This window comes from Macaca mulatta, chromosome 3 (genome assembly GCF_049350105.2).
Source record: "Macaca mulatta isolate MMU2019108-1 chromosome 3, T2T-MMU8v2.0, whole genome shotgun sequence".
Classification (NCBI taxonomy): Eukaryota; Metazoa; Chordata; class Mammalia; order Primates; family Cercopithecidae; genus Macaca; species Macaca mulatta.
In genome coordinates this window covers 123566586-123584779 of record NC_133408.1, presented here as the reverse complement: position 1 = coordinate 123584779, position 18194 = coordinate 123566586, and the positions used below count along the sequence as shown (strand labels likewise).

At 38.6% G+C, this 18194-nt stretch overlaps 1 protein-coding gene across 2 annotated transcripts in view; it reads left to right on the top strand.

Annotated features, from left to right (window-relative positions):
• Positions 1-18194, top strand: part of DYNC1I1 (dynein cytoplasmic 1 intermediate chain 1) — a 317872-nt gene that overhangs the window by 15890 nt on the left and 283788 nt on the right. For both annotated transcript variants that reach the window (NM_001261582.1, XM_015134256.3), the window contains 1 exon segment: positions 16233-16349. In NM_001261582.1, the coding sequence (NP_001248511.1) occupies positions 16242-16349 (108 nt within the window). In that variant the 5' untranslated portion in view covers positions 16233-16241.

Below are 18194 nucleotides of genomic sequence, written 5' to 3'. Positions count from 1 at the left end.
TGCCCTTTTTGTATGGTTTAAGACTCTGTTCTCCTTCTATTGTAATAGGTTTTGCAGTTGATTACCACTAATTATGTGGTGGTGGAGAAATCAATTTTATGTCTCCACTCTGCTACTTCCCAAGTCTGTGATTGGGTGGGAAAGGTATAATTGCAGTACCATTCAATAAAGAATGTTCTGAAATATGGGGCAACCTGACAGGTAGAAAAGGAGATAGATGTATTCATGTAAATTACTACATACTTTGGATATTTTGTGACTCCTTAGCATGCATGGTCTTGAAAATTTAGATATAATTCTTCCTCCATTTTAATTCTTTCTTTCAGAATTGGTTTTCTTTAAAAGCTAATGTATACATGCCTGCATGCTATTTTCACTCATGGTGACAGATGGTTGAAACCGACTCTAGCTACATTTTTAAAAAAGTCTTGAATTTAAAAAAAATACACATGAGTATCAGAAGGGTTTAAGCCTTTTAGAGCTGGTTGAGAAATCTGCTCTGAATGCTGCTTCATACCACTGAGTTATCCATTCGTGTACAAAATGCTGTGTGCTGGGCCAGGGTAGGGAATTTGCAGCCAAGCTTTTCAGAAGGGTATTTGCTTTCTAAAAGGTATATAAAGGTTGTGCTGATGGGGCAAATAGCAAATATCCAAATCCTAGAGTGACATTCAGCATTTGTGTTGACATGGTCTGCAGGGAATATGTGATGGTCCTGCATTTCAGGCAGTATTGATTTTCTACTCTTATCTGCATATTAAGGTAGCTGGAAAAGTTGATTAGTCTTTCAAGAACACCCACTTTGATGTGTTTGTACTTTGGGGTATTGAGGGACTTATTTTACGTTTTTTCTCTTTAATTGTCTGGTAGATTTAAACAAATAGAGTGGAGTTTGCTTTGGTCATTCTGTGATAGAGCTTTCCTGCCAGTGCTCTGTGAATGGATCACAGGTTCCATGTATACCCAATATTAATTTCTTGGCAGCCCTCAGGGTAGTCAGAGCCTGGTAAGTCTCCTGTGGTAGTGAACACCTTTCTCTGTTCACCCTAACATACCTTGCAAATGTCATCATGCTCTGTGGGTGTCGTAACATGCAAAATGTTGGCTGAGAAAGGATAAAGGTAGAGATAAATTTAGAATTAAAAAATTTTCAGTTTAAGAATTGATGTAGCTCAATATATTTCAAAAGTTTAACTGCAACTAACAATTATAAACAATATGTGTATGTAACAGTAAATGTATGTATATGTGTCCAAAACAAGCTTCTTACCATGTGCAGTACATTCTAATAATTATAATCTGTTACATCACAAAAATTGCTGCCTTTGACCACTGACTTGATTTTATAACTCACCGGTGGGTTGCAACCCATGTTTTAAAAGGCTGGTGTAGAGTGAATTACACACTAGGAATTAATTATCTGGTCTTGTGCTTGCTCACATCCTTCTATGTTTCCCTCCTGTGTACAGAGAAGTTCAGACCCCTTTAAAGCATGGCATAGCCAACCTTTGGCTATAGGGTGACCAAGTTGGCTAGGTTTGCCTGGGACTTTCCTTGTTCTAGCACTGTACACCCTGTGTCTTGTGTACCTCTGTATTTCTGTGCAAACTAAGATGGTTGGTCACTCAGTCTTTGGAATCTGGTCTCTGACTGCCTTCCCAGTCTCCACTCTGTTTTGTACTCAGTGTTCCATCCATATCCCATTACTTGTCCCAGAAACTGGTCATTCTTCTTACCTCCCACCTTTGTCCATGCTTCCCCCTCTGCCTGGGATGCACCACTCAGCTGTGCCTTCCTCAGGTCTGGTCTTCCTCCATTCTGGTTTGTTGAGTCACCTACTCTTTGGAAACCTTCTTTCACTGCTTTCTTGTGAGCAAGGTAGTAACCACAGACTACATTGGCTTATGGAATCTTTAGTAACTCTGTGTTTTCCTCAGCTGTCATATTCATTATCGTCTGTTGAACAGACATTAGAAGGAAAACTGCTGACATAAAGTGGGTGACTATGGCGAAGAAAGAATACAAGATAAGTAGAACAAATCAATAGAGATGATATGGCCAACAGAGTGGGGCAAGAGAAGATGCAAAAAACATAACTACAGGCTTATGCAGTGGCTAAGTGGCTAAGAGCATGGTGTGCTGTGGAGATTTGAATCCTGGATCTTCACATGCCACAGTTGTTTGCTTTGGTTGTGAGGATAGAGTATTACCTTAGAAGCCTCTTCTCTGCATGTGCTTTTCCACTCATCATGACCCCAACAGGGATTGGTGGTCCTTAAAATTAGGTAGCCTTAATTACGAATTCATACATATTTTGTAGTGAATTTGAGAGAGAATTAAGTGATCTTAAGATGTGGAGATATTCTTAATTTATAGTTTTAGAAGATTGGAATAAATTGATTTTTTGTGAGCATGTGTATTGCTGATTTATTTTGGGAAAATCTAATTTTACTTTATTATCTGAATTAAATAATATTTAAATTAATTATTGACATTAAAATTATTCCTTTCTTCATTGTGATTAATGTATCTTGATTGAAATTTCCTTTAACATGGTAGTTTAAATTTGTGCTCACGTAGGGGTTGCAAAAACAGCTGGGTGGCTTGAATTTGCCTGCATCCTCTATCGAGAGAGAGTGCCCACTTCAGGCAGGCCTACTGGCCTATGCTGTCTTGATTTAACTTTGTTGCACAGAGAATCTGGCTCCTTTATAATACAGCAGGCCCAAGAACTCAGAGTCAAAGCTAAAGCTAGTCATGTCTAAAGATTTGCTTGTTATCAGTTATTTTAAGGATCAGTCTGCCAGGTTACCTGAGAGTAGTTTATTTTTAGACATGTTCATTTATCATCTTAGCAACTCAGAGAAAACAGCTCCAAGTGCAATAGATGGCTCTGTTCTAAATCATAGATTATTTTTACATCACTGTTAAAGAGAAAGTCCAACCAGCAACATGATAATTTATCCTCAAGGAATTTGGGGCAATAAATTCAAGACTGCTGAATTTATTGGTTGAGATCAACAATAGAGACTGTCAATTATAAATTAATGGATTTTGCTACATAATCCTTTTAGAGTCAGAAAACAGAGATTAAAAATGTAAATCAGGCAGGAAAAATTATATCAATGGATATATAATGGTAGTGAGTTAGTAAAAGATAGTTGAATGGATGAGGCAATGTTAGGAGTATGTGTTTGTTGCACATTTGTACTAATGAGTGAGACAGTGACTCTCCCCCACCATCCCCTATGGGAATAAAGATTTGTTGCATAATGAGGAATAACTTCTTTGATTTTGGTCATTTAAAAGCATAGTATGCTGAGTTAACTTATTGATGATTGGAAAGTTCTCAAAATGTTAGTGAAAATATGGACAATATGGACATAATGTCTCTAATAGTTGTTTAGCAATTCAAGAGACATTTATTGAGCACTCAATGCTAGGCACTACAGATACAGAAGTAAATTAGTCATGGCCCCTGTCTAAAGAGCTTTAAGTCTAACAGGAGGAGAAAAATCACAGAGTATAGTCATGCACTATGGTACATGTTCCAGCAGAACTACATGCAGGGTACTCTGACAGCAGCAGTGAGGGGTGCATGACCCAGGCTTGTGCTGGGGTTTAGACATGGTACCCCAAAATATGGTACCTTGGCATATTGAATATTTTAGCTGAAGGAATTTGAGAAATGGCATGTGCAGGAAGGTCTCTCTGACCATCCCCTCCCCTTCTCTGAAGCAAGTCAAAGGACCCTCATGTGAGAGGAAGGGTGCATCCTTATCTCTGAAAACACAGGATACAGAGAGGAATCTGAACAAAGACACCAGGCTATGCTTCCCCCAGTTACTACTCTTAGATAATACTTTTTGGCCAGTCAATTTTTTCCTCACAACTCTTCATTCTTCATGAAGCCTACTACAAAAGCGTTCAAGTTTAACTGTTTCTTTGGGTCTTCATTTCCTTATGAAGCCTCCCATGCCATGTAAAACTTACATTAAATACATTTGTATGATTTTCTCCTTCTAATCTGTCTTTCATTACAGGAATCTCAGCCAATGAACCTAAGATAAGTAGAAGGAAAAGGTATTTTTCCTTCTCTACACTGGATGCCCTAGGAAGGCTTTCTGGAGGGAATGTGATTGAGTTGAGACAGAAAGATGAATAGGGGACATCAGATTAAACATGGTGAGAAAAACATTTCTAGAACTTGCAAAGGTACAAAGGCAAAAAAATCTCTTGCTATGCACCAGTAAATTGTGAACTAGGGAGTGGAAGGATATATGGATGGAGAGGTGGAAAATAAGAGCATCTTATGTGCCCATGATAAGGAGTTGGGACATATTTTGTAACAGTGTTTTAAACAGTGTTCTGTCACCCAAATCTGATGGTAGTGTACCCATCATCAGATTTGGGTGATAGAAAGCTCACCCTGATACTGCGTGGAGGATGTATCATCAGGGAGCAAGGTTAGCAGAAGAAGATGAGTTAGGAGAGTACTGCAATTGTCAGAAGCAATGATGAAGACTGGCCTTGTGCAATGTGAAAGGACATGGGTCGGAGAGGGCAGGCTGGTAAATATTAGGTGGTCAAATTGGGAGTACTTGAAAATTGGTTGTGGGGTGTGGTGAGGTTGAGGATTTGGGGCTAACCAAGGAAAAGACAAGATGGCAGCATTGCAAAACAGCTTTATTGGGTGGTACTTGGACAGGACCGGATGAGAGGAAGTCTCTCGAAGCAGACCTTCCAAAGACAGCACCATGAGGCCGCCACCCAAAGTGGAAGAGGACAAGGGAACTCCCAGGGCAGAAGGGAATGGAAGATGGGGCCTGTAGGTCTAGGTGATGTTGCTTAGCTGCAAGGTGGGGAGTCTCTGGGTCAGAGAGTTCCAAAGAGCAACAGCAGTTTAGAATTATTTCTATAGCCACAGGATTTGTATTATCTATGGCTAGCAGATGTTGGTTGCACACAGAGCCTAAATGGCTAAAAATATGCCTATTTGAACTCTATTTTAAGCGATTGGATGTGTGAGAATTTGTGTTTTATGCCAGTGGGTTATGAGCTAATGGTCCCAGACTGCTGTGAAGAAATAAACAGCATAGGGACCAATGTCCAGGGGCCATCTTGAACCGATTTATGTAACAGCCAATGTTTACTCAGTGCCTACTGTGTGCCCAATGTGATGCTGAAGAGCCACCATGTGAGTTCCAAAGGAAGCTGTGTGATGCTCTATGGAGGATCCACCCCTTTCCATGTGCTCCTTGGGAATGCTCCTTGAGATGGAGCAGCTCCTTTCTATTCAATGAATGTTTTAGAACGTCTAGGTGCACAGACGCATAATTTCCTATTATATAAAGTGCAGTCATGGTAGCTTTCTTTGTTTGGCTTCTTTGCCTGATACTTGGCCTAAGTATATGATTTATCTTTCCTATCTGTTTTGACCTAAGGTTGTGTTTCCTGGGGATCCTGTTGCAAGGCCTCACTTCTTTCTTCATGTAGTTATCCTTGTGACAGTGCCCAGAGGGCTCCCATCTCCTGTCTTCTGATTCTGTTTTCCGGTTCCTCTTCTGCCCTAATTCCCAGTGACCCAATTCCAAACTACTGCTCTCTAGTTGTCCAAACCGTTCCATCTTCAGCTTTATACTCTTTCAAGGATTCTACTTGAGATTCTCATTTCCTAAGGACTCTTGATATCATCTGAGTGTTTCTTGAAGGAAGATACTCTAAGAAATGAATGGCTGATTCTCTTAATTGGGGAACAGTTCCCTTTCCAAAGAGAAGCATACTGAATCTCTAAATTGGTGGAATGCACCATAGGAGTCAGAAATTAAACAAAAATTTTCCAAACTTTTTGGCAAAGATGACAGTGGCTTTTGAGTCCTTTAAGATTTAAGAGCTCTCATCTCTACTCTGTTAACTAGATAAGAGGGCAGATACCCCATGGATTGATTTTTCTCTCCAGCATAATGGGCTTCTGTGCTGAGGGCTCGAGAGCCTCTCCTGTTTAATGTGCTGCAATTGCCAGTGCTCAAGTTGCAGTTAAAGTAGTACAATTTGGGTAGCTCAGAATCATAAAACAGCGAAGATAGGACTAGAGACAATATGTAGACACAACAATCTTAAATACATCTCACAAATTCAGCAAGAGTGATACTAAAGGCTTAATTTTAGAAAAATTTCTGAATTTCCTAGTCAAGAATTTACCCAATATGAATAAGATTGAGAGGAACCTGGAAAAATCAACATAATGTTTCAGCTGTGTGTATGGATTGATACAGGTTTTCCTCCAAAACAGTAGTTCTCTACAGACACAAATAGGTCCTTCCTATGTAAATTGAAACTCTTGCAGTGCTTGGGACTACCCAGTATTGGCTTTGATGAGGTGTATGGGAATTTCAGAGGCAAAGCTTTTCCTTCTGGTGTCAGCTCGCTCATGCAATTTACATGTGATGCCACCAGGTGGTGATACGGAGGGATAGCAAGATTGGACCAGAAAGACTGATCAACATCCATCATAACGGCTTTTTGTTTAAGAGCTTTCTTTGGATTAAAATTAATAAAATCTGGAATAAGTAAACACTGGAAGGAAAGCATTATTTAATGAAAGTGTCCAGGAATAATGAAGTCTGACATTTCCATTTTAACTCTTCCATTTCATGGTTGTAAATGTGTATGACTATATCTGCTTCCATATTTATGGGTAAAATGCTGGTACTGGATTATATAATCTTTGAAGTTCTTGTTTTGAAATGAGCATGTATAATTGTAATTATTAAAGCAGTCTATTAATGCTATTCACAATCGTAAAGACAGGGACTCAACCTAAATGCCCATTAATGGTAGACTGGATAAAGAAAATGTGGTACACGTATGTCATGGAATATGATGCAGCCATAAAAAAGAATGAGATCATGTCCTTTGCAGAAACATGGATGGAGCTGGAGGCCATTATCATTAGCAAACTAAGGCAGGAACAGAAAACTAAATACCAGATGTTCTTACTTATAAGTGGGAGCTAAATGATGAGAAGGCATAGACACACAGACGGGAACAATACACACTGGGGCCTGTTGAAGGATAGAGGGTGGGAGTAGGGAGAGGATCAAGAAAAATAACTAGTGGGAACTAGGCTTAATACCTGGGTGATACAATAATCCTTAAAACAAGCCCCCATGACACAAGTTTAACTATATAACAAACCTGCACATGTACCCCTGAACTTAAAAATTAAAGTTAAATTTTTAAAAGTAAAATGAATTGAAAATGCCTTTGTAAACAAAGATGATGGTTTGCAAACTCCTCAGTGATATGAAGAAGCCTACTAGGTATAATTGAAGTCTGTAAAAATCACCCTTTGTTTTCTTTTGTAAAATTAAATATAATTAAGACCAAAAAAAAAAAAAAAAAAAACAGCCTACAGCAAAATTAGGACAAAGGATTAAAAAAATCACACAAACAGAAATCTACAGTTCATTAACAACTGTCTTAGTTCACTTTACAACCAGGCTAACGCCCATTTGTGTGTGTGTGTGTGTGTGTGTGTGTGTGTGTGTGTGTGTGTGTGTGTGTGTTTGGTGAGGGGAGAAGGAGAATGGGGAACGAAAACTGGCTTCTCAGTTGGTCTTCCTTACCTGTTACCTGGCTTAGGCAGGTGAGAAATCTTTCACACATTGTTCTATGGGGTCTCTCTCTCTCTTTCTTTCTTTCCTTCTTTCTTTCTTGACCGAGATTCACTCTTGTTGCGCAGGCTGGAGTGCAATGGTGCGATCTTGGCTCATTCCAACCTCTGCCTCTAGGGTTCAAGTGATTCTCCTGCCTCAGCCTTCCCGAGTAGCTGGGATTACAGGCGCCTGCCACCACGCTCTGTGGGGCCTTTTCTTCAAGGCCTCGCTTTCCCCCTAACTCTGGTTTTCCTTATGCTGTATCTAGAGGCCTTACTTAGATCTCCCAGGTATTTTTGAATCATAGTTTGTGGAATTTTTGACTCTAACTTGAATTTTTAATGCTTAGTGATTTTGCTAGTCTTTCACTACTTCTTTCCCTGAAAAGAAAGAGCATGAACTCCCTCTATTTAGATTATTTATATACACACTTAGCAAAATTTTGTCAAGGAAATGTCTCTGTAAGCTTTAGAATCAACTCTATCTTAGCAGAATTAGGTTAAGTCACAGTTGACTTAACCTAAGTTGGGGAACCCCTAGTGGTTCCCCAGGGGTTGGGGAACCTGGGGTTCCCCAGAAACTTTCAGGATCTGTAAGGTCAAAGCTATTTTCATAATAACACTAAAATGTTATCTGTCTTTTCTACTGTGTTGACATTTGCAGTGATGGTATAAAAGCAATCATGGGTAAAACTGCTGGTACTGTAATGCGATTTGAGGCAGTGGCACCAAACTGTACTAGTAGTGGCCCAAATTTCACTGCTACACGCACAGTTTTTTTAAAAAAACCCAGTTTCACTTAAGAATGTCCTTCACAAAGCAGAAAAAAAATTAGTTACATTAAATGTCTACTCTTGGGTGTATGTTTTACTGTGTGACAAATGGGAACAAGCAAAGCCTTCTGCTACCAACTCAATAGTTGTCTTGAGGAAAAACATTTGTGCAATAATTTGAATTGTGAGTTAAACTAACAGCCTTAATAAAAAAAGAAACACTATTTTTTACTTGAACAACTGACAAACTAGGGTGATTCAGACTTCACTATTTGGTAGACATTTTCTCAAAAATCAATGGTGTGAGTTTGTCACTTCAAGAACATAACTGACAATATTTATTGCTAATGATAAAATTTGAGCTTTCAAACAAAAAGTAGAATTTTGGGCCACCCTGAGCTTGACAGTTTTATGTCACCTAAAGACTTCTAAAGAGCTTGGTGATGAAGTTACTAAATTTGATTTTCAGATATAATGTGTCAACATTTGGAAGGTCTGCCTGATTTATTATTTTCCAGTTACTTATAGTTTCCAAGTAACCTATTCTTGACATTATAAAATCATACATGAGTAAAAGATCGATTCAATGTTTAGGATAGACCAATGGATTTTAATGTAACAGAGTACAAAAAGTTCATTGATTGATATGGTTTCATATTCACATTGCCACTGACCTTTAAGAAACTGCTATTTGTTGACTTTTGGTGTAATAGTGAAGAATATCCACAATTACCTGAAGAGGCTGTTAAAATATTCCTCCTTTTTCAGATTACATATCTGTTTGAGGCCAGATTTTCTTCATATACTTCAACTAAAATAACATATCACAACAGATTGAATGCAGAAGTAGCTATAAGACAGCATTTGACTTCTATTAAACCAGATGTTAAAAAGATATGTGAAAATGTAAAAGCATTACACTCATCTTACTTTTTTTTCTTTTGTCTTGGAAATTGTAGTTTTTTTCACAAAATGTTAATAACATGTATGTTGTTACTTTAAAATAAATTATTAAATAAATACTTAAAGTTTTATCAGCTTTAATTTTTAACATGATTAATGTTAATAGATAACCTACATAAAAACATAAACCAAAGCTCTTTGAAGTTCTTGATAAATTTTAAGAGTATAACAGGGTACTGAAATAAAAATGTTTGAGAACTGCTCTTCTGTGGTGTTAGTAGAACAGTCCTGAGCATCGTCCTACTATAAGATGGATTTTATTTAAAATTTTGTTTTCATAGTGTACTGATGGCTGTAAAAATGTAGGAAATAACCCTCCTTTCACCAGCCAACTCCCTCCTGAGATGTCTATCACTCTTTTTTTTGACTGAGCTATAGCTGTAAAAATGGGCTCATGGTTGTCGTCTGTATCATCCCTTGGCCTCCCATTCAAGTGGAAGGAGGCAGCTGCATTTTATGAGACACTAAGCAGGTGAAATGGGGCTGTGAAAGATCAAATTTCTTACACGTATTCAGTGGCAGATGAAAAGTTCAATACATGATAGTGAAGAGCTGACAAGAGCAATTGTTTTCAGGCAGGAAAAGAGAACTTATTTCTGGGTATTTTCTCAATAAGTCTGGCAACAGCTGGGCAATGATTTAAACCTCCTAGGGTTCCAACTTTAAGCTTAAAAATACATTTGCATATGCCAGCATTAGGAATGGAATCCCAAACGGCTGCCAACTTAGACAACCGAAAGGAAATAGAGATCTATATTGTTCAAAAGCTAAGCCTTCGGAGGTGCTGTTACTCAGCAGCTGTGTAAACAGAACTAAATCCTTTGCATCTCCTCTGCTAGACACTTGGTTCTAAATAGGACCAAACTGTGCCATGATGATACGTACAGAAATAAAAATGAAGGCAATAGATATCATTGTTGGGTTCGAGAAAAGCTGGACATTTTCCTTTCTCTATGGATATGTGCAGACATAAGAAATGTAAAGGAGATGTAGGGGAACCTGGCAAGGCAAGGGAAGAGGTGAAACTGATTTTAGTTTTATTTCCTCCCTCCTCAGTATCCACATTTCTCTCTCTCATGTTTGCCTCCCTCCCTCCTCTCCCCATTTTTTCCTCTATTGAAACTGAGGGGCCGCGTATGGTGGCTCACGTTTGTAATCCCAGCGAAGACCCAGGCAGGAGGATCAGCTGAGTTCGGCAGTTCAAGACCAGCCTGGCCAACATGGCGAAACCCCGTCTCTATAAAAAAATACAAAAATTAGCTGGGCCCAGTAGCATGCACCTGTAGTCCCAGCTACTTGGGAGGCTGAGGCAGGAGAATTGCTTGAACCTAGTAGGTGGAGGTTGCAGTGAGCTGAGATTGTGCCACTGCACTGCAGCCTGGGTGAAAGAGCAAGACTCTGTCCCAGAAAAAAAAAAAAAAAAAAAAAGAAAGAAAGAAAAGAAACTTAGGACCATGAGCCATTTGTATAATGGAACAGCAGGAGAGACCTTCGCTATAACTAACTTCCTAACTAGAGAAGAAACCATGTCTTCATATACCAACTCATCCTCCGGGGGAAGTGGGTAAGGTGCAGGGGATGTCTGCTGAGGACAGCTTGATATGTAATTCTTATGTTCAAAAGAAAAAACTGAGAAGGTTTTTTTTACTGTTAAGCTAAATGACTACACTTAATTTTTTAAAAAGGTGTTTTTTGTTTTTTGTTTTTTGTTTTTTTTTTTTGAGTCACATCCCTTTTCCCACATGCCTTCCATTTTATAACTCATTTAGATAGAGAAGCTCCTTCTACTTGCTCTGAAGTGTTTTAGAATGGCTAGGAACACAGACTGGATTTCCTTACTTTAAATGTATTGTTATTAAATCAGTAATGTCCCATGTCTTTCATGTAATTCTCACAGTAACACTTTTTAAATGATTGCAGTGAACTTGGAGTGATGACTTGGTTATTGAATTAGGGTGCAATTGGTGATGTGGGCAAGACTGGGCAGGGTAAACTAATGGTAATAATAATAGAAAAGAAAGGGGAGAAGAAGGAGAAGGAGAAACTTTTCTCGGGTGTTTAGTATTTGCCAGGCATAATTTTTAGCTCTTTACTTTTATTGACTCATGTATTTGGATCAAAAGAATGACAGCTTACTAGATCAGAGATGTGCTGAAGCCAAAGTGATCAGAACTGAGACGTTTGGGAGGATGAGTGGAGATGAACTGTAGTGACAACACTAAGCAGAGGATAAAGGGTGAATCAAGGAACAAAAGGGAAATCAGTAGTAGAGAGCTGAAATCTGAAAAAAAGCTAGCAGGCTCTAGGGATTGGTGTATGGAGTCTAGGGTAAATGTAGTAACTGATTTGAACTTTGAGACATCTGTTTTGGGGTGAATATAACTTGCCTTGACAAAGAAAGACGAGGGGTGAAATGGGGATTGTGTTCAGTGATAGTAAAGCTGGAGGGTTTGCAGGAGAACAGAGGCTGTGATGCGGGGGTGGAGGGAGGTAAGAAGTGTGAATTTGGCAATGAAGGTGGGTGAAAGTGAGTGAGGAAGAGGAGATGCCACCGATGGAAAAAGAGTTCTGAATATGGGACTCTGCTCCGAGGATGCTCAGCAGGAGGTACAAAAGTGCAACTGATCACAGTGGATGGGGCTGGGGAGAGACTGAGCTGTGATTCCTCCTAAGTCTAGGTGGAGTCAAGCCCAGAGTTGGCTGGTGTGTGTTAGAACATGCAGATGATCAGACAGGGAGGAGCCCTATACCCAGAGGTGGGTTTGATTTACCCACTTGATCCCTTGCCATTTGTAAATGAGATACCAGCTTTTTATGTGTATGAAGTAAATGAGCAATAATTAGCAGCAGGTAGCTTTGACTCTTATTTTCTTAGACTGAGTGCATCAGAATTGCCTTGGCAATAACCTGCATTAGCCACAGGAATCTCTATAACTCATGTCCCTCATGCTTTGCTCCTCGATTTGCTTTATTTGATGTGCAGGGAGATTTAGTGGGTCAGAGGAGCAAGCCCCCCAGGAAATCCTATGGAGTTCAGTGCTGACACTGCATTTAATGCTACTATTTAAGCCATTTTACTATGTGTAAAGGCTCATTCATTCACTATAATGTGTACTTTCCAAACCCTTTATGAGGCATTCTCTTGAGATTCCTTATTCTCCTAGGGGTTGATACTAAGCATCTATTTTGGAATGGATCAAAAAATCAATAAATGGAAGGCCATTTACAGTTGTGTCTTCTAGCATTGTAACCTGCTGCATTTAAAGACTTAAATTATTTGGATCATCACTACCTAATATAATCTTTTTTAAAAAATTGCCTCAATGTTTTTGTTGTTATTTTTAAAATATTGACTCTCTGACTGGGAATTCCAACTTAAATGGTCAACATTGTAAGACATGTTTATTATTTGCAAGAAAGCCTTTGCACTTTGCAGAAATTTTCTGAGAATACATTTTACTTCCCTTTTGTGATTGAAATTCTTTGCAAGAAAATCATAACAAATACAAGACTTTCTTATGATTTGCTCCTTAATGACAATAAATATTGCTGAAGTTGTACCAGACAGTTTTGATGAATTGGAGAAAGGTAAAAAAAATGTTGGGGAAAGGTCAAGTAAAAGTTGGAGAAATGTGGAGGAGGGGAAAACTCACATTTTCTAAGAAGATTCTCCTGGCTGCTTTCAGCTTAGAATGAAACAGCTATTGCTTTAACAGTGATTTTTCTGATCATACATTTCATTTCTGACTACCAAAAGATTTCCAGCACACTAGTTAGATGGACCCTCATTGGTCAATGGTGTTTATAACTTCTCAGATGACTTCTGGAATTCCTGCCAGGAATTTTACCCATTGGTGTTGAAAATTATTGGCAACCTGTATTTTAGTGATAAACTTCACTTTTGTGAAGTTCTGCAACTTCTCTTGGAAAGAAAAATATCAGAAGATCTAACTTCGTGGGCCTGTGTCCCTCCATGTGGACCCTCAGTCGGACCTGGTGGAGCTTCCTCCTGTGGACCGGGCATTTCCTCTCTGGCTGGCCCTCAGTCACGGCTCTGCTTGCTCAATTACTCCCTTGGCTCTGTTAAGACTTTGAATTGCATCTTCTGTTTAAACAGTCCTTTGTAGGGGGATGACCCCAAACTCTATTCCTTAACTTCAGTCCCCCATCCCACTTCTCCCCCAATCTGTAGTGTTGTATTTGTGCATTCTGCCCAGAAGTTCCACTGATACCCAAATTATGACATACATGTTGCAAGGTTTTTTCACCATTTTCCTCTTTGTCTTCTCTTCCTAATTTCACTGCCATCCCCTTTGCCTTCTCAAAGTCGAATTGTTACTGGACCTTCCATTTTTGCTTCCATATTTAAAGGCTACTAAGAGTTCCTTGGTCCCTCTTGGCTGTGCTCTCCGTAGTGCACATTCTCTGCTTCTGTCTCCACATTTGCCTACCATCCCTGTACAGGTACAGTTGAATCAGAGAGAAGCTGGCATTAGTTTCCCAGCAGCTTGCCTTATTTCTAGTTTTTGCTCCAGTCTGTTATACAGGCAGGGACAAGAATAGGCTTAAGCAAATTCCATTTTTATTTTGTCACTTTTCTTTTCAAAAATCTGCTATGTTTGCCCATCACCCATTACACCAAATATAACTCAATTTTCTGTTTTGTCCAGGCTTTCCCGGTTGCCTCAACATATCCATTCTTACCAATTAACTTTTTTTTCTTTTTTAAAACAGAGTCTCACTCTGCCACCCAGGCTAGAGTGCAGTGCATGATTATAACTCACGGTAACCGTGAACTCTCGGCCTCAAGCTATCCTCCTGCCTCAGCCTCCCAAAGCACTGGGGTTACAGGTATGAACCAGCACACCTGGCCTCAACTTTCTGTTTCTTGACTTGAATTTACCCACATCTCTTGCACTCAATCTGTGAGTTCCCTCTTTGACAGGTCTTCACACATCCAAATATGCCCTTCCTTTGCTAGTTCTGACCTCATTCAATACCCAGTCCCAATTCTACCTACTCCTCAATGCTTTCCCTGGCATACTCCACCAGACCTTGATTATCATTTTGCTCTGCATTCCTCTGAACTTGTACACTGGGGATCACAAATATGTAGTAGGTCAGCTTGAATTTAGATTCTGCCATCTATTGGCTAGGCAGCTTGAATTTAGATTCTGCCATCTATTGGCTAGGCAGTCTCAGTACTTACTGAACCTCCTTTGTCTTAATTATGAAAAGGAATTAATAATAATACTGGTGTACTTGGATTGATATGATTACATGTGTTAAGGATGTCAAGGGCCTGGCACTGAGTAATCAATAAGCCAATATCTCAGAGAACATCTCTATCCACACTGCATGTCCACAAATTTGAGCTATATACTCTTTGAAGGAGAGAATCTGGTTTTGCTTATCTTTGGATCCCTATTCATTATAAAGTGCCTAGCACCGATTAAATACAACAAATATTTGTTGAAAAATGTAGAAAGAATATGATCATGAATGGCAGAGATTGGTTATTGCAATAATTCTGATTATTTCACAAATCTCTGCTGTCACACTGTGATCAGAAATGTGTATAGTAGAAACACAGTGTATTTCCCAACTTGTTTATTTGTCTGAAAGTGTGTCCTAGAGTAACTGCAGATTCATGATTACCTTCTGGGGACAATGACAAAAAAGTTGAGAATTTTTCATTGTTCTGTATTCTTTGGGTTTTGTGTGTGTGTGTGTTTTTGTTTTTGTTTTTGTTTGTTTGTTTGCCTTCCATTGCTCTGTAATCTACTTCAAGATACATTATATATTTATCCTAGTTGCATGCAAATAGTATGCGAATGAATACTCATGACATTTATGGTTAGTCAATTTTTCCCCATTATTTTAGAAAATTGGGCGAGGGTGGCCCTTCATTTCTCAAGGTTTCCATTTTGTTAGTTTTCAGTTGGGAGCACAAAAGGCTCAAATATATAATCATCGGTAATTAGTAAGAGTCTTCTTCGAACTGATTTCATTTAAAAATGTTACTGGCACCATCACTACCAGCACCGTCACCATGATTAACATTAAAATTAAATCTTGTTTGGATAAAATTTCCTAAGAACTTGCCATGGTGTTATCTCCCATTTCATGTGCTCACAAACACCCTTTGCTTTGGAAAGGGAAAGTGCCAGAATAAGCAATATTACATTCAGAATGCAAATGAAAGTTTTATAGAAATAGGGTTGTGTTGGAGATGAAATTAACTGTGACACTTCAGGAGTTTTACAGAGAAAGAAGATTAACATGTTAGGTCTTCAGCAGCTGTCTTCCCTGATGCAAATAACGTTAGGCAAAATGAAATCTCCATGCGTCCTAGCTCAGTGGAGGAATGTTTATTGAGTCCATAGAAATTTGAGCAGGGCACGTCTCTAAGGGTTTATGACAGCCTATTTTCTTTTCTCAGTGTGGGAATGAATTGCTCCATTATCATCTAAATTGGAAGTCATGATGATGGTTCTTTTTTGATTCTTTATTTATTTTTGTTTATTTGTTAAGAAACTTGTACAGAAAATGTGTTGATTATCTGGAAGTTGCTATCCTTGCTTAGGCCAGATAATAACCTTGTATTTCTTTAGATATTTATGTATATATACCTAAAAGGGAAATATTTTATATCCTTGGACCAGATCTAACTTAATTTGTTTCTTTGATTCTTTCACATAGGCTAAATAATACAACCTCTTGTTGATCACCCAAAAGTCACATTTTCAAATTGCATTTTCTTTCAAATGATTTTTGCAATGATATACAGAAAAGTTATTTTTATATATGTTCACTTTTTTTTTTTCTCTTTCTCCAAGGAAACCAACATGTCTGACAAAAGTGACTTAAAAGCTGAGCTAGAGCGCAAAAAGCAGCGCTTAGCACAGATAAGAGAAGAGAAGAAACGGAAGGAAGAGGAGAGGAAAAAGAAAGAGGTAAATCCTGGGTGTTGGGGTGTTGTGGGGGAAAAAGAAAGATCACTTGATTCTGAGGGGCTGGTCAAATTGATAAATAGGACCCCCTAAAAGAATCCTTTTATGATATTGGAATAAAATGATTGACTATGTCCCTATTCCGCATGATAAAGTTGTTACCTTCTGCTATGTACTGGTCAGCCATCACCTAAATGGGGGATAACGTTTGATCCAGAGGCTCCAGAGGCCTCCAAACTCCAGGTTCATCACAGACTCGAACAGAATTCTAAGGGTGGTCTGTGATCTTGTTATTGTTAGAAACTTCTTAACCTTTCTGTGCCTCAGTTTCCTATTTTTAATATGAGAACAATAATACATTTATTTTGTGGGGCTGTACTTAGCAGTACCTAGAATATAGTTAGTACTTAATAAATGTTAGTTTTAAGAAAAGGTTTTTCTTTTTTTTCTGAAAAATCTACCAGCAGGAACATTTTAGCAGAAAATTAGAAAACTATGCCAGTAGATTTCCATTGTTTCCAAAGTGGTGTACGTTTTTTAATGGTAAATAAGCATCTTTGGTTTGGTAAGGGGAAGGCTGTCCTTCTCTTAGTGAGAAGGTAGATAGGATAGTACATACAGTACAAAGAATTATTACATGTTAGATCTGGCTGAAATTTCAGAGACTTTCCATTCAGGCCCCTCTTTGTGCCAACAAAGCAGCAGAGATCCAGAGGTGAAATGTAGCTTTTCTGCTTTCTAGACTTAGAATCTAGGACTCTGTAATCCCAATCCAATGCCTTGTTGTCATGTCACATTTTCTTCCACTATGTGAATCAAACAAATAATTTATTTTTAGTTCCCTAATTTGTTGTGGCAGTGTAGGAATAGCCCACATCTTATACAAAAACCAGATACCAAAGATATTTTTGAATAGTTTTCTAAGAAAAAACTTCGTGTGGTATGATATGCTTTTGTGTATAGAAACCAGAGCTGCTTCCCTATGCAGTTCTTCTGTAAGGAAAAAGAAAACTTATTTTGATGCCTTACAATCTAAATAAGTGTTGTTTCATACTACAAGGCTGAGAGACCAAGGTAATAGATTTACAACAATTATTATTTTCCAACAAAGTAAAAGATAATTGCAGTTGCATTTTAGCCTTCTGGCATCTCTCATCTCTCCATACCATTATGCATTGATTGATGTGATCATTTGTTTGTCCTTGACATCACACATAATGTTTTTTCCCTTTGAGATCTTTGCTGTTACGTATGCAGTCTTTGAGTGAAGTAGAGGTGAGAATTGACAAGGAATGGCTATTCATTTCCATGCAAAGCCAAAAAAAGCATTAAGTTATTATATTTCCTTTCCCTCAAATGTCAACACTTACTGTAGTTTTAAAGCACCTGTTATCCTTTACTAATAACCAGTTTCCTTTTAAACTGACATTCTAATATCCAACTTGAATTTCATAGAATTACCACAAAATGTGATGTGATATGGGAAATTTCGTTCCAAATTATGCTGTCTGCTTCATCTTTTTCATTTTACACATTTTGGGGAAATTACAGGCACACTGGACTGATGGAAGCAGGCTCCCTTTTTGATTCTATAACCAAGCACTTTTGCCTGGTGAGGATTTAGCTGGTTTCACAGTAAGAAGAGCCCTGGAAGGTTGGAGGCTGCAGGTAGTCAAGGGTATGGAACACCTGGACTCTAGACATTCCTGGCTGCTGCCTCATTCTGGATTGACATCATATGAAGTCCTAATTTTCTCATGTCTAAAGTGACATGGTGATTGAAGCTTGTGATAACTGAACTGTGCTCCACAGAGTCAGATGGCAATACAGAGTCCCAGTCTTCCATCC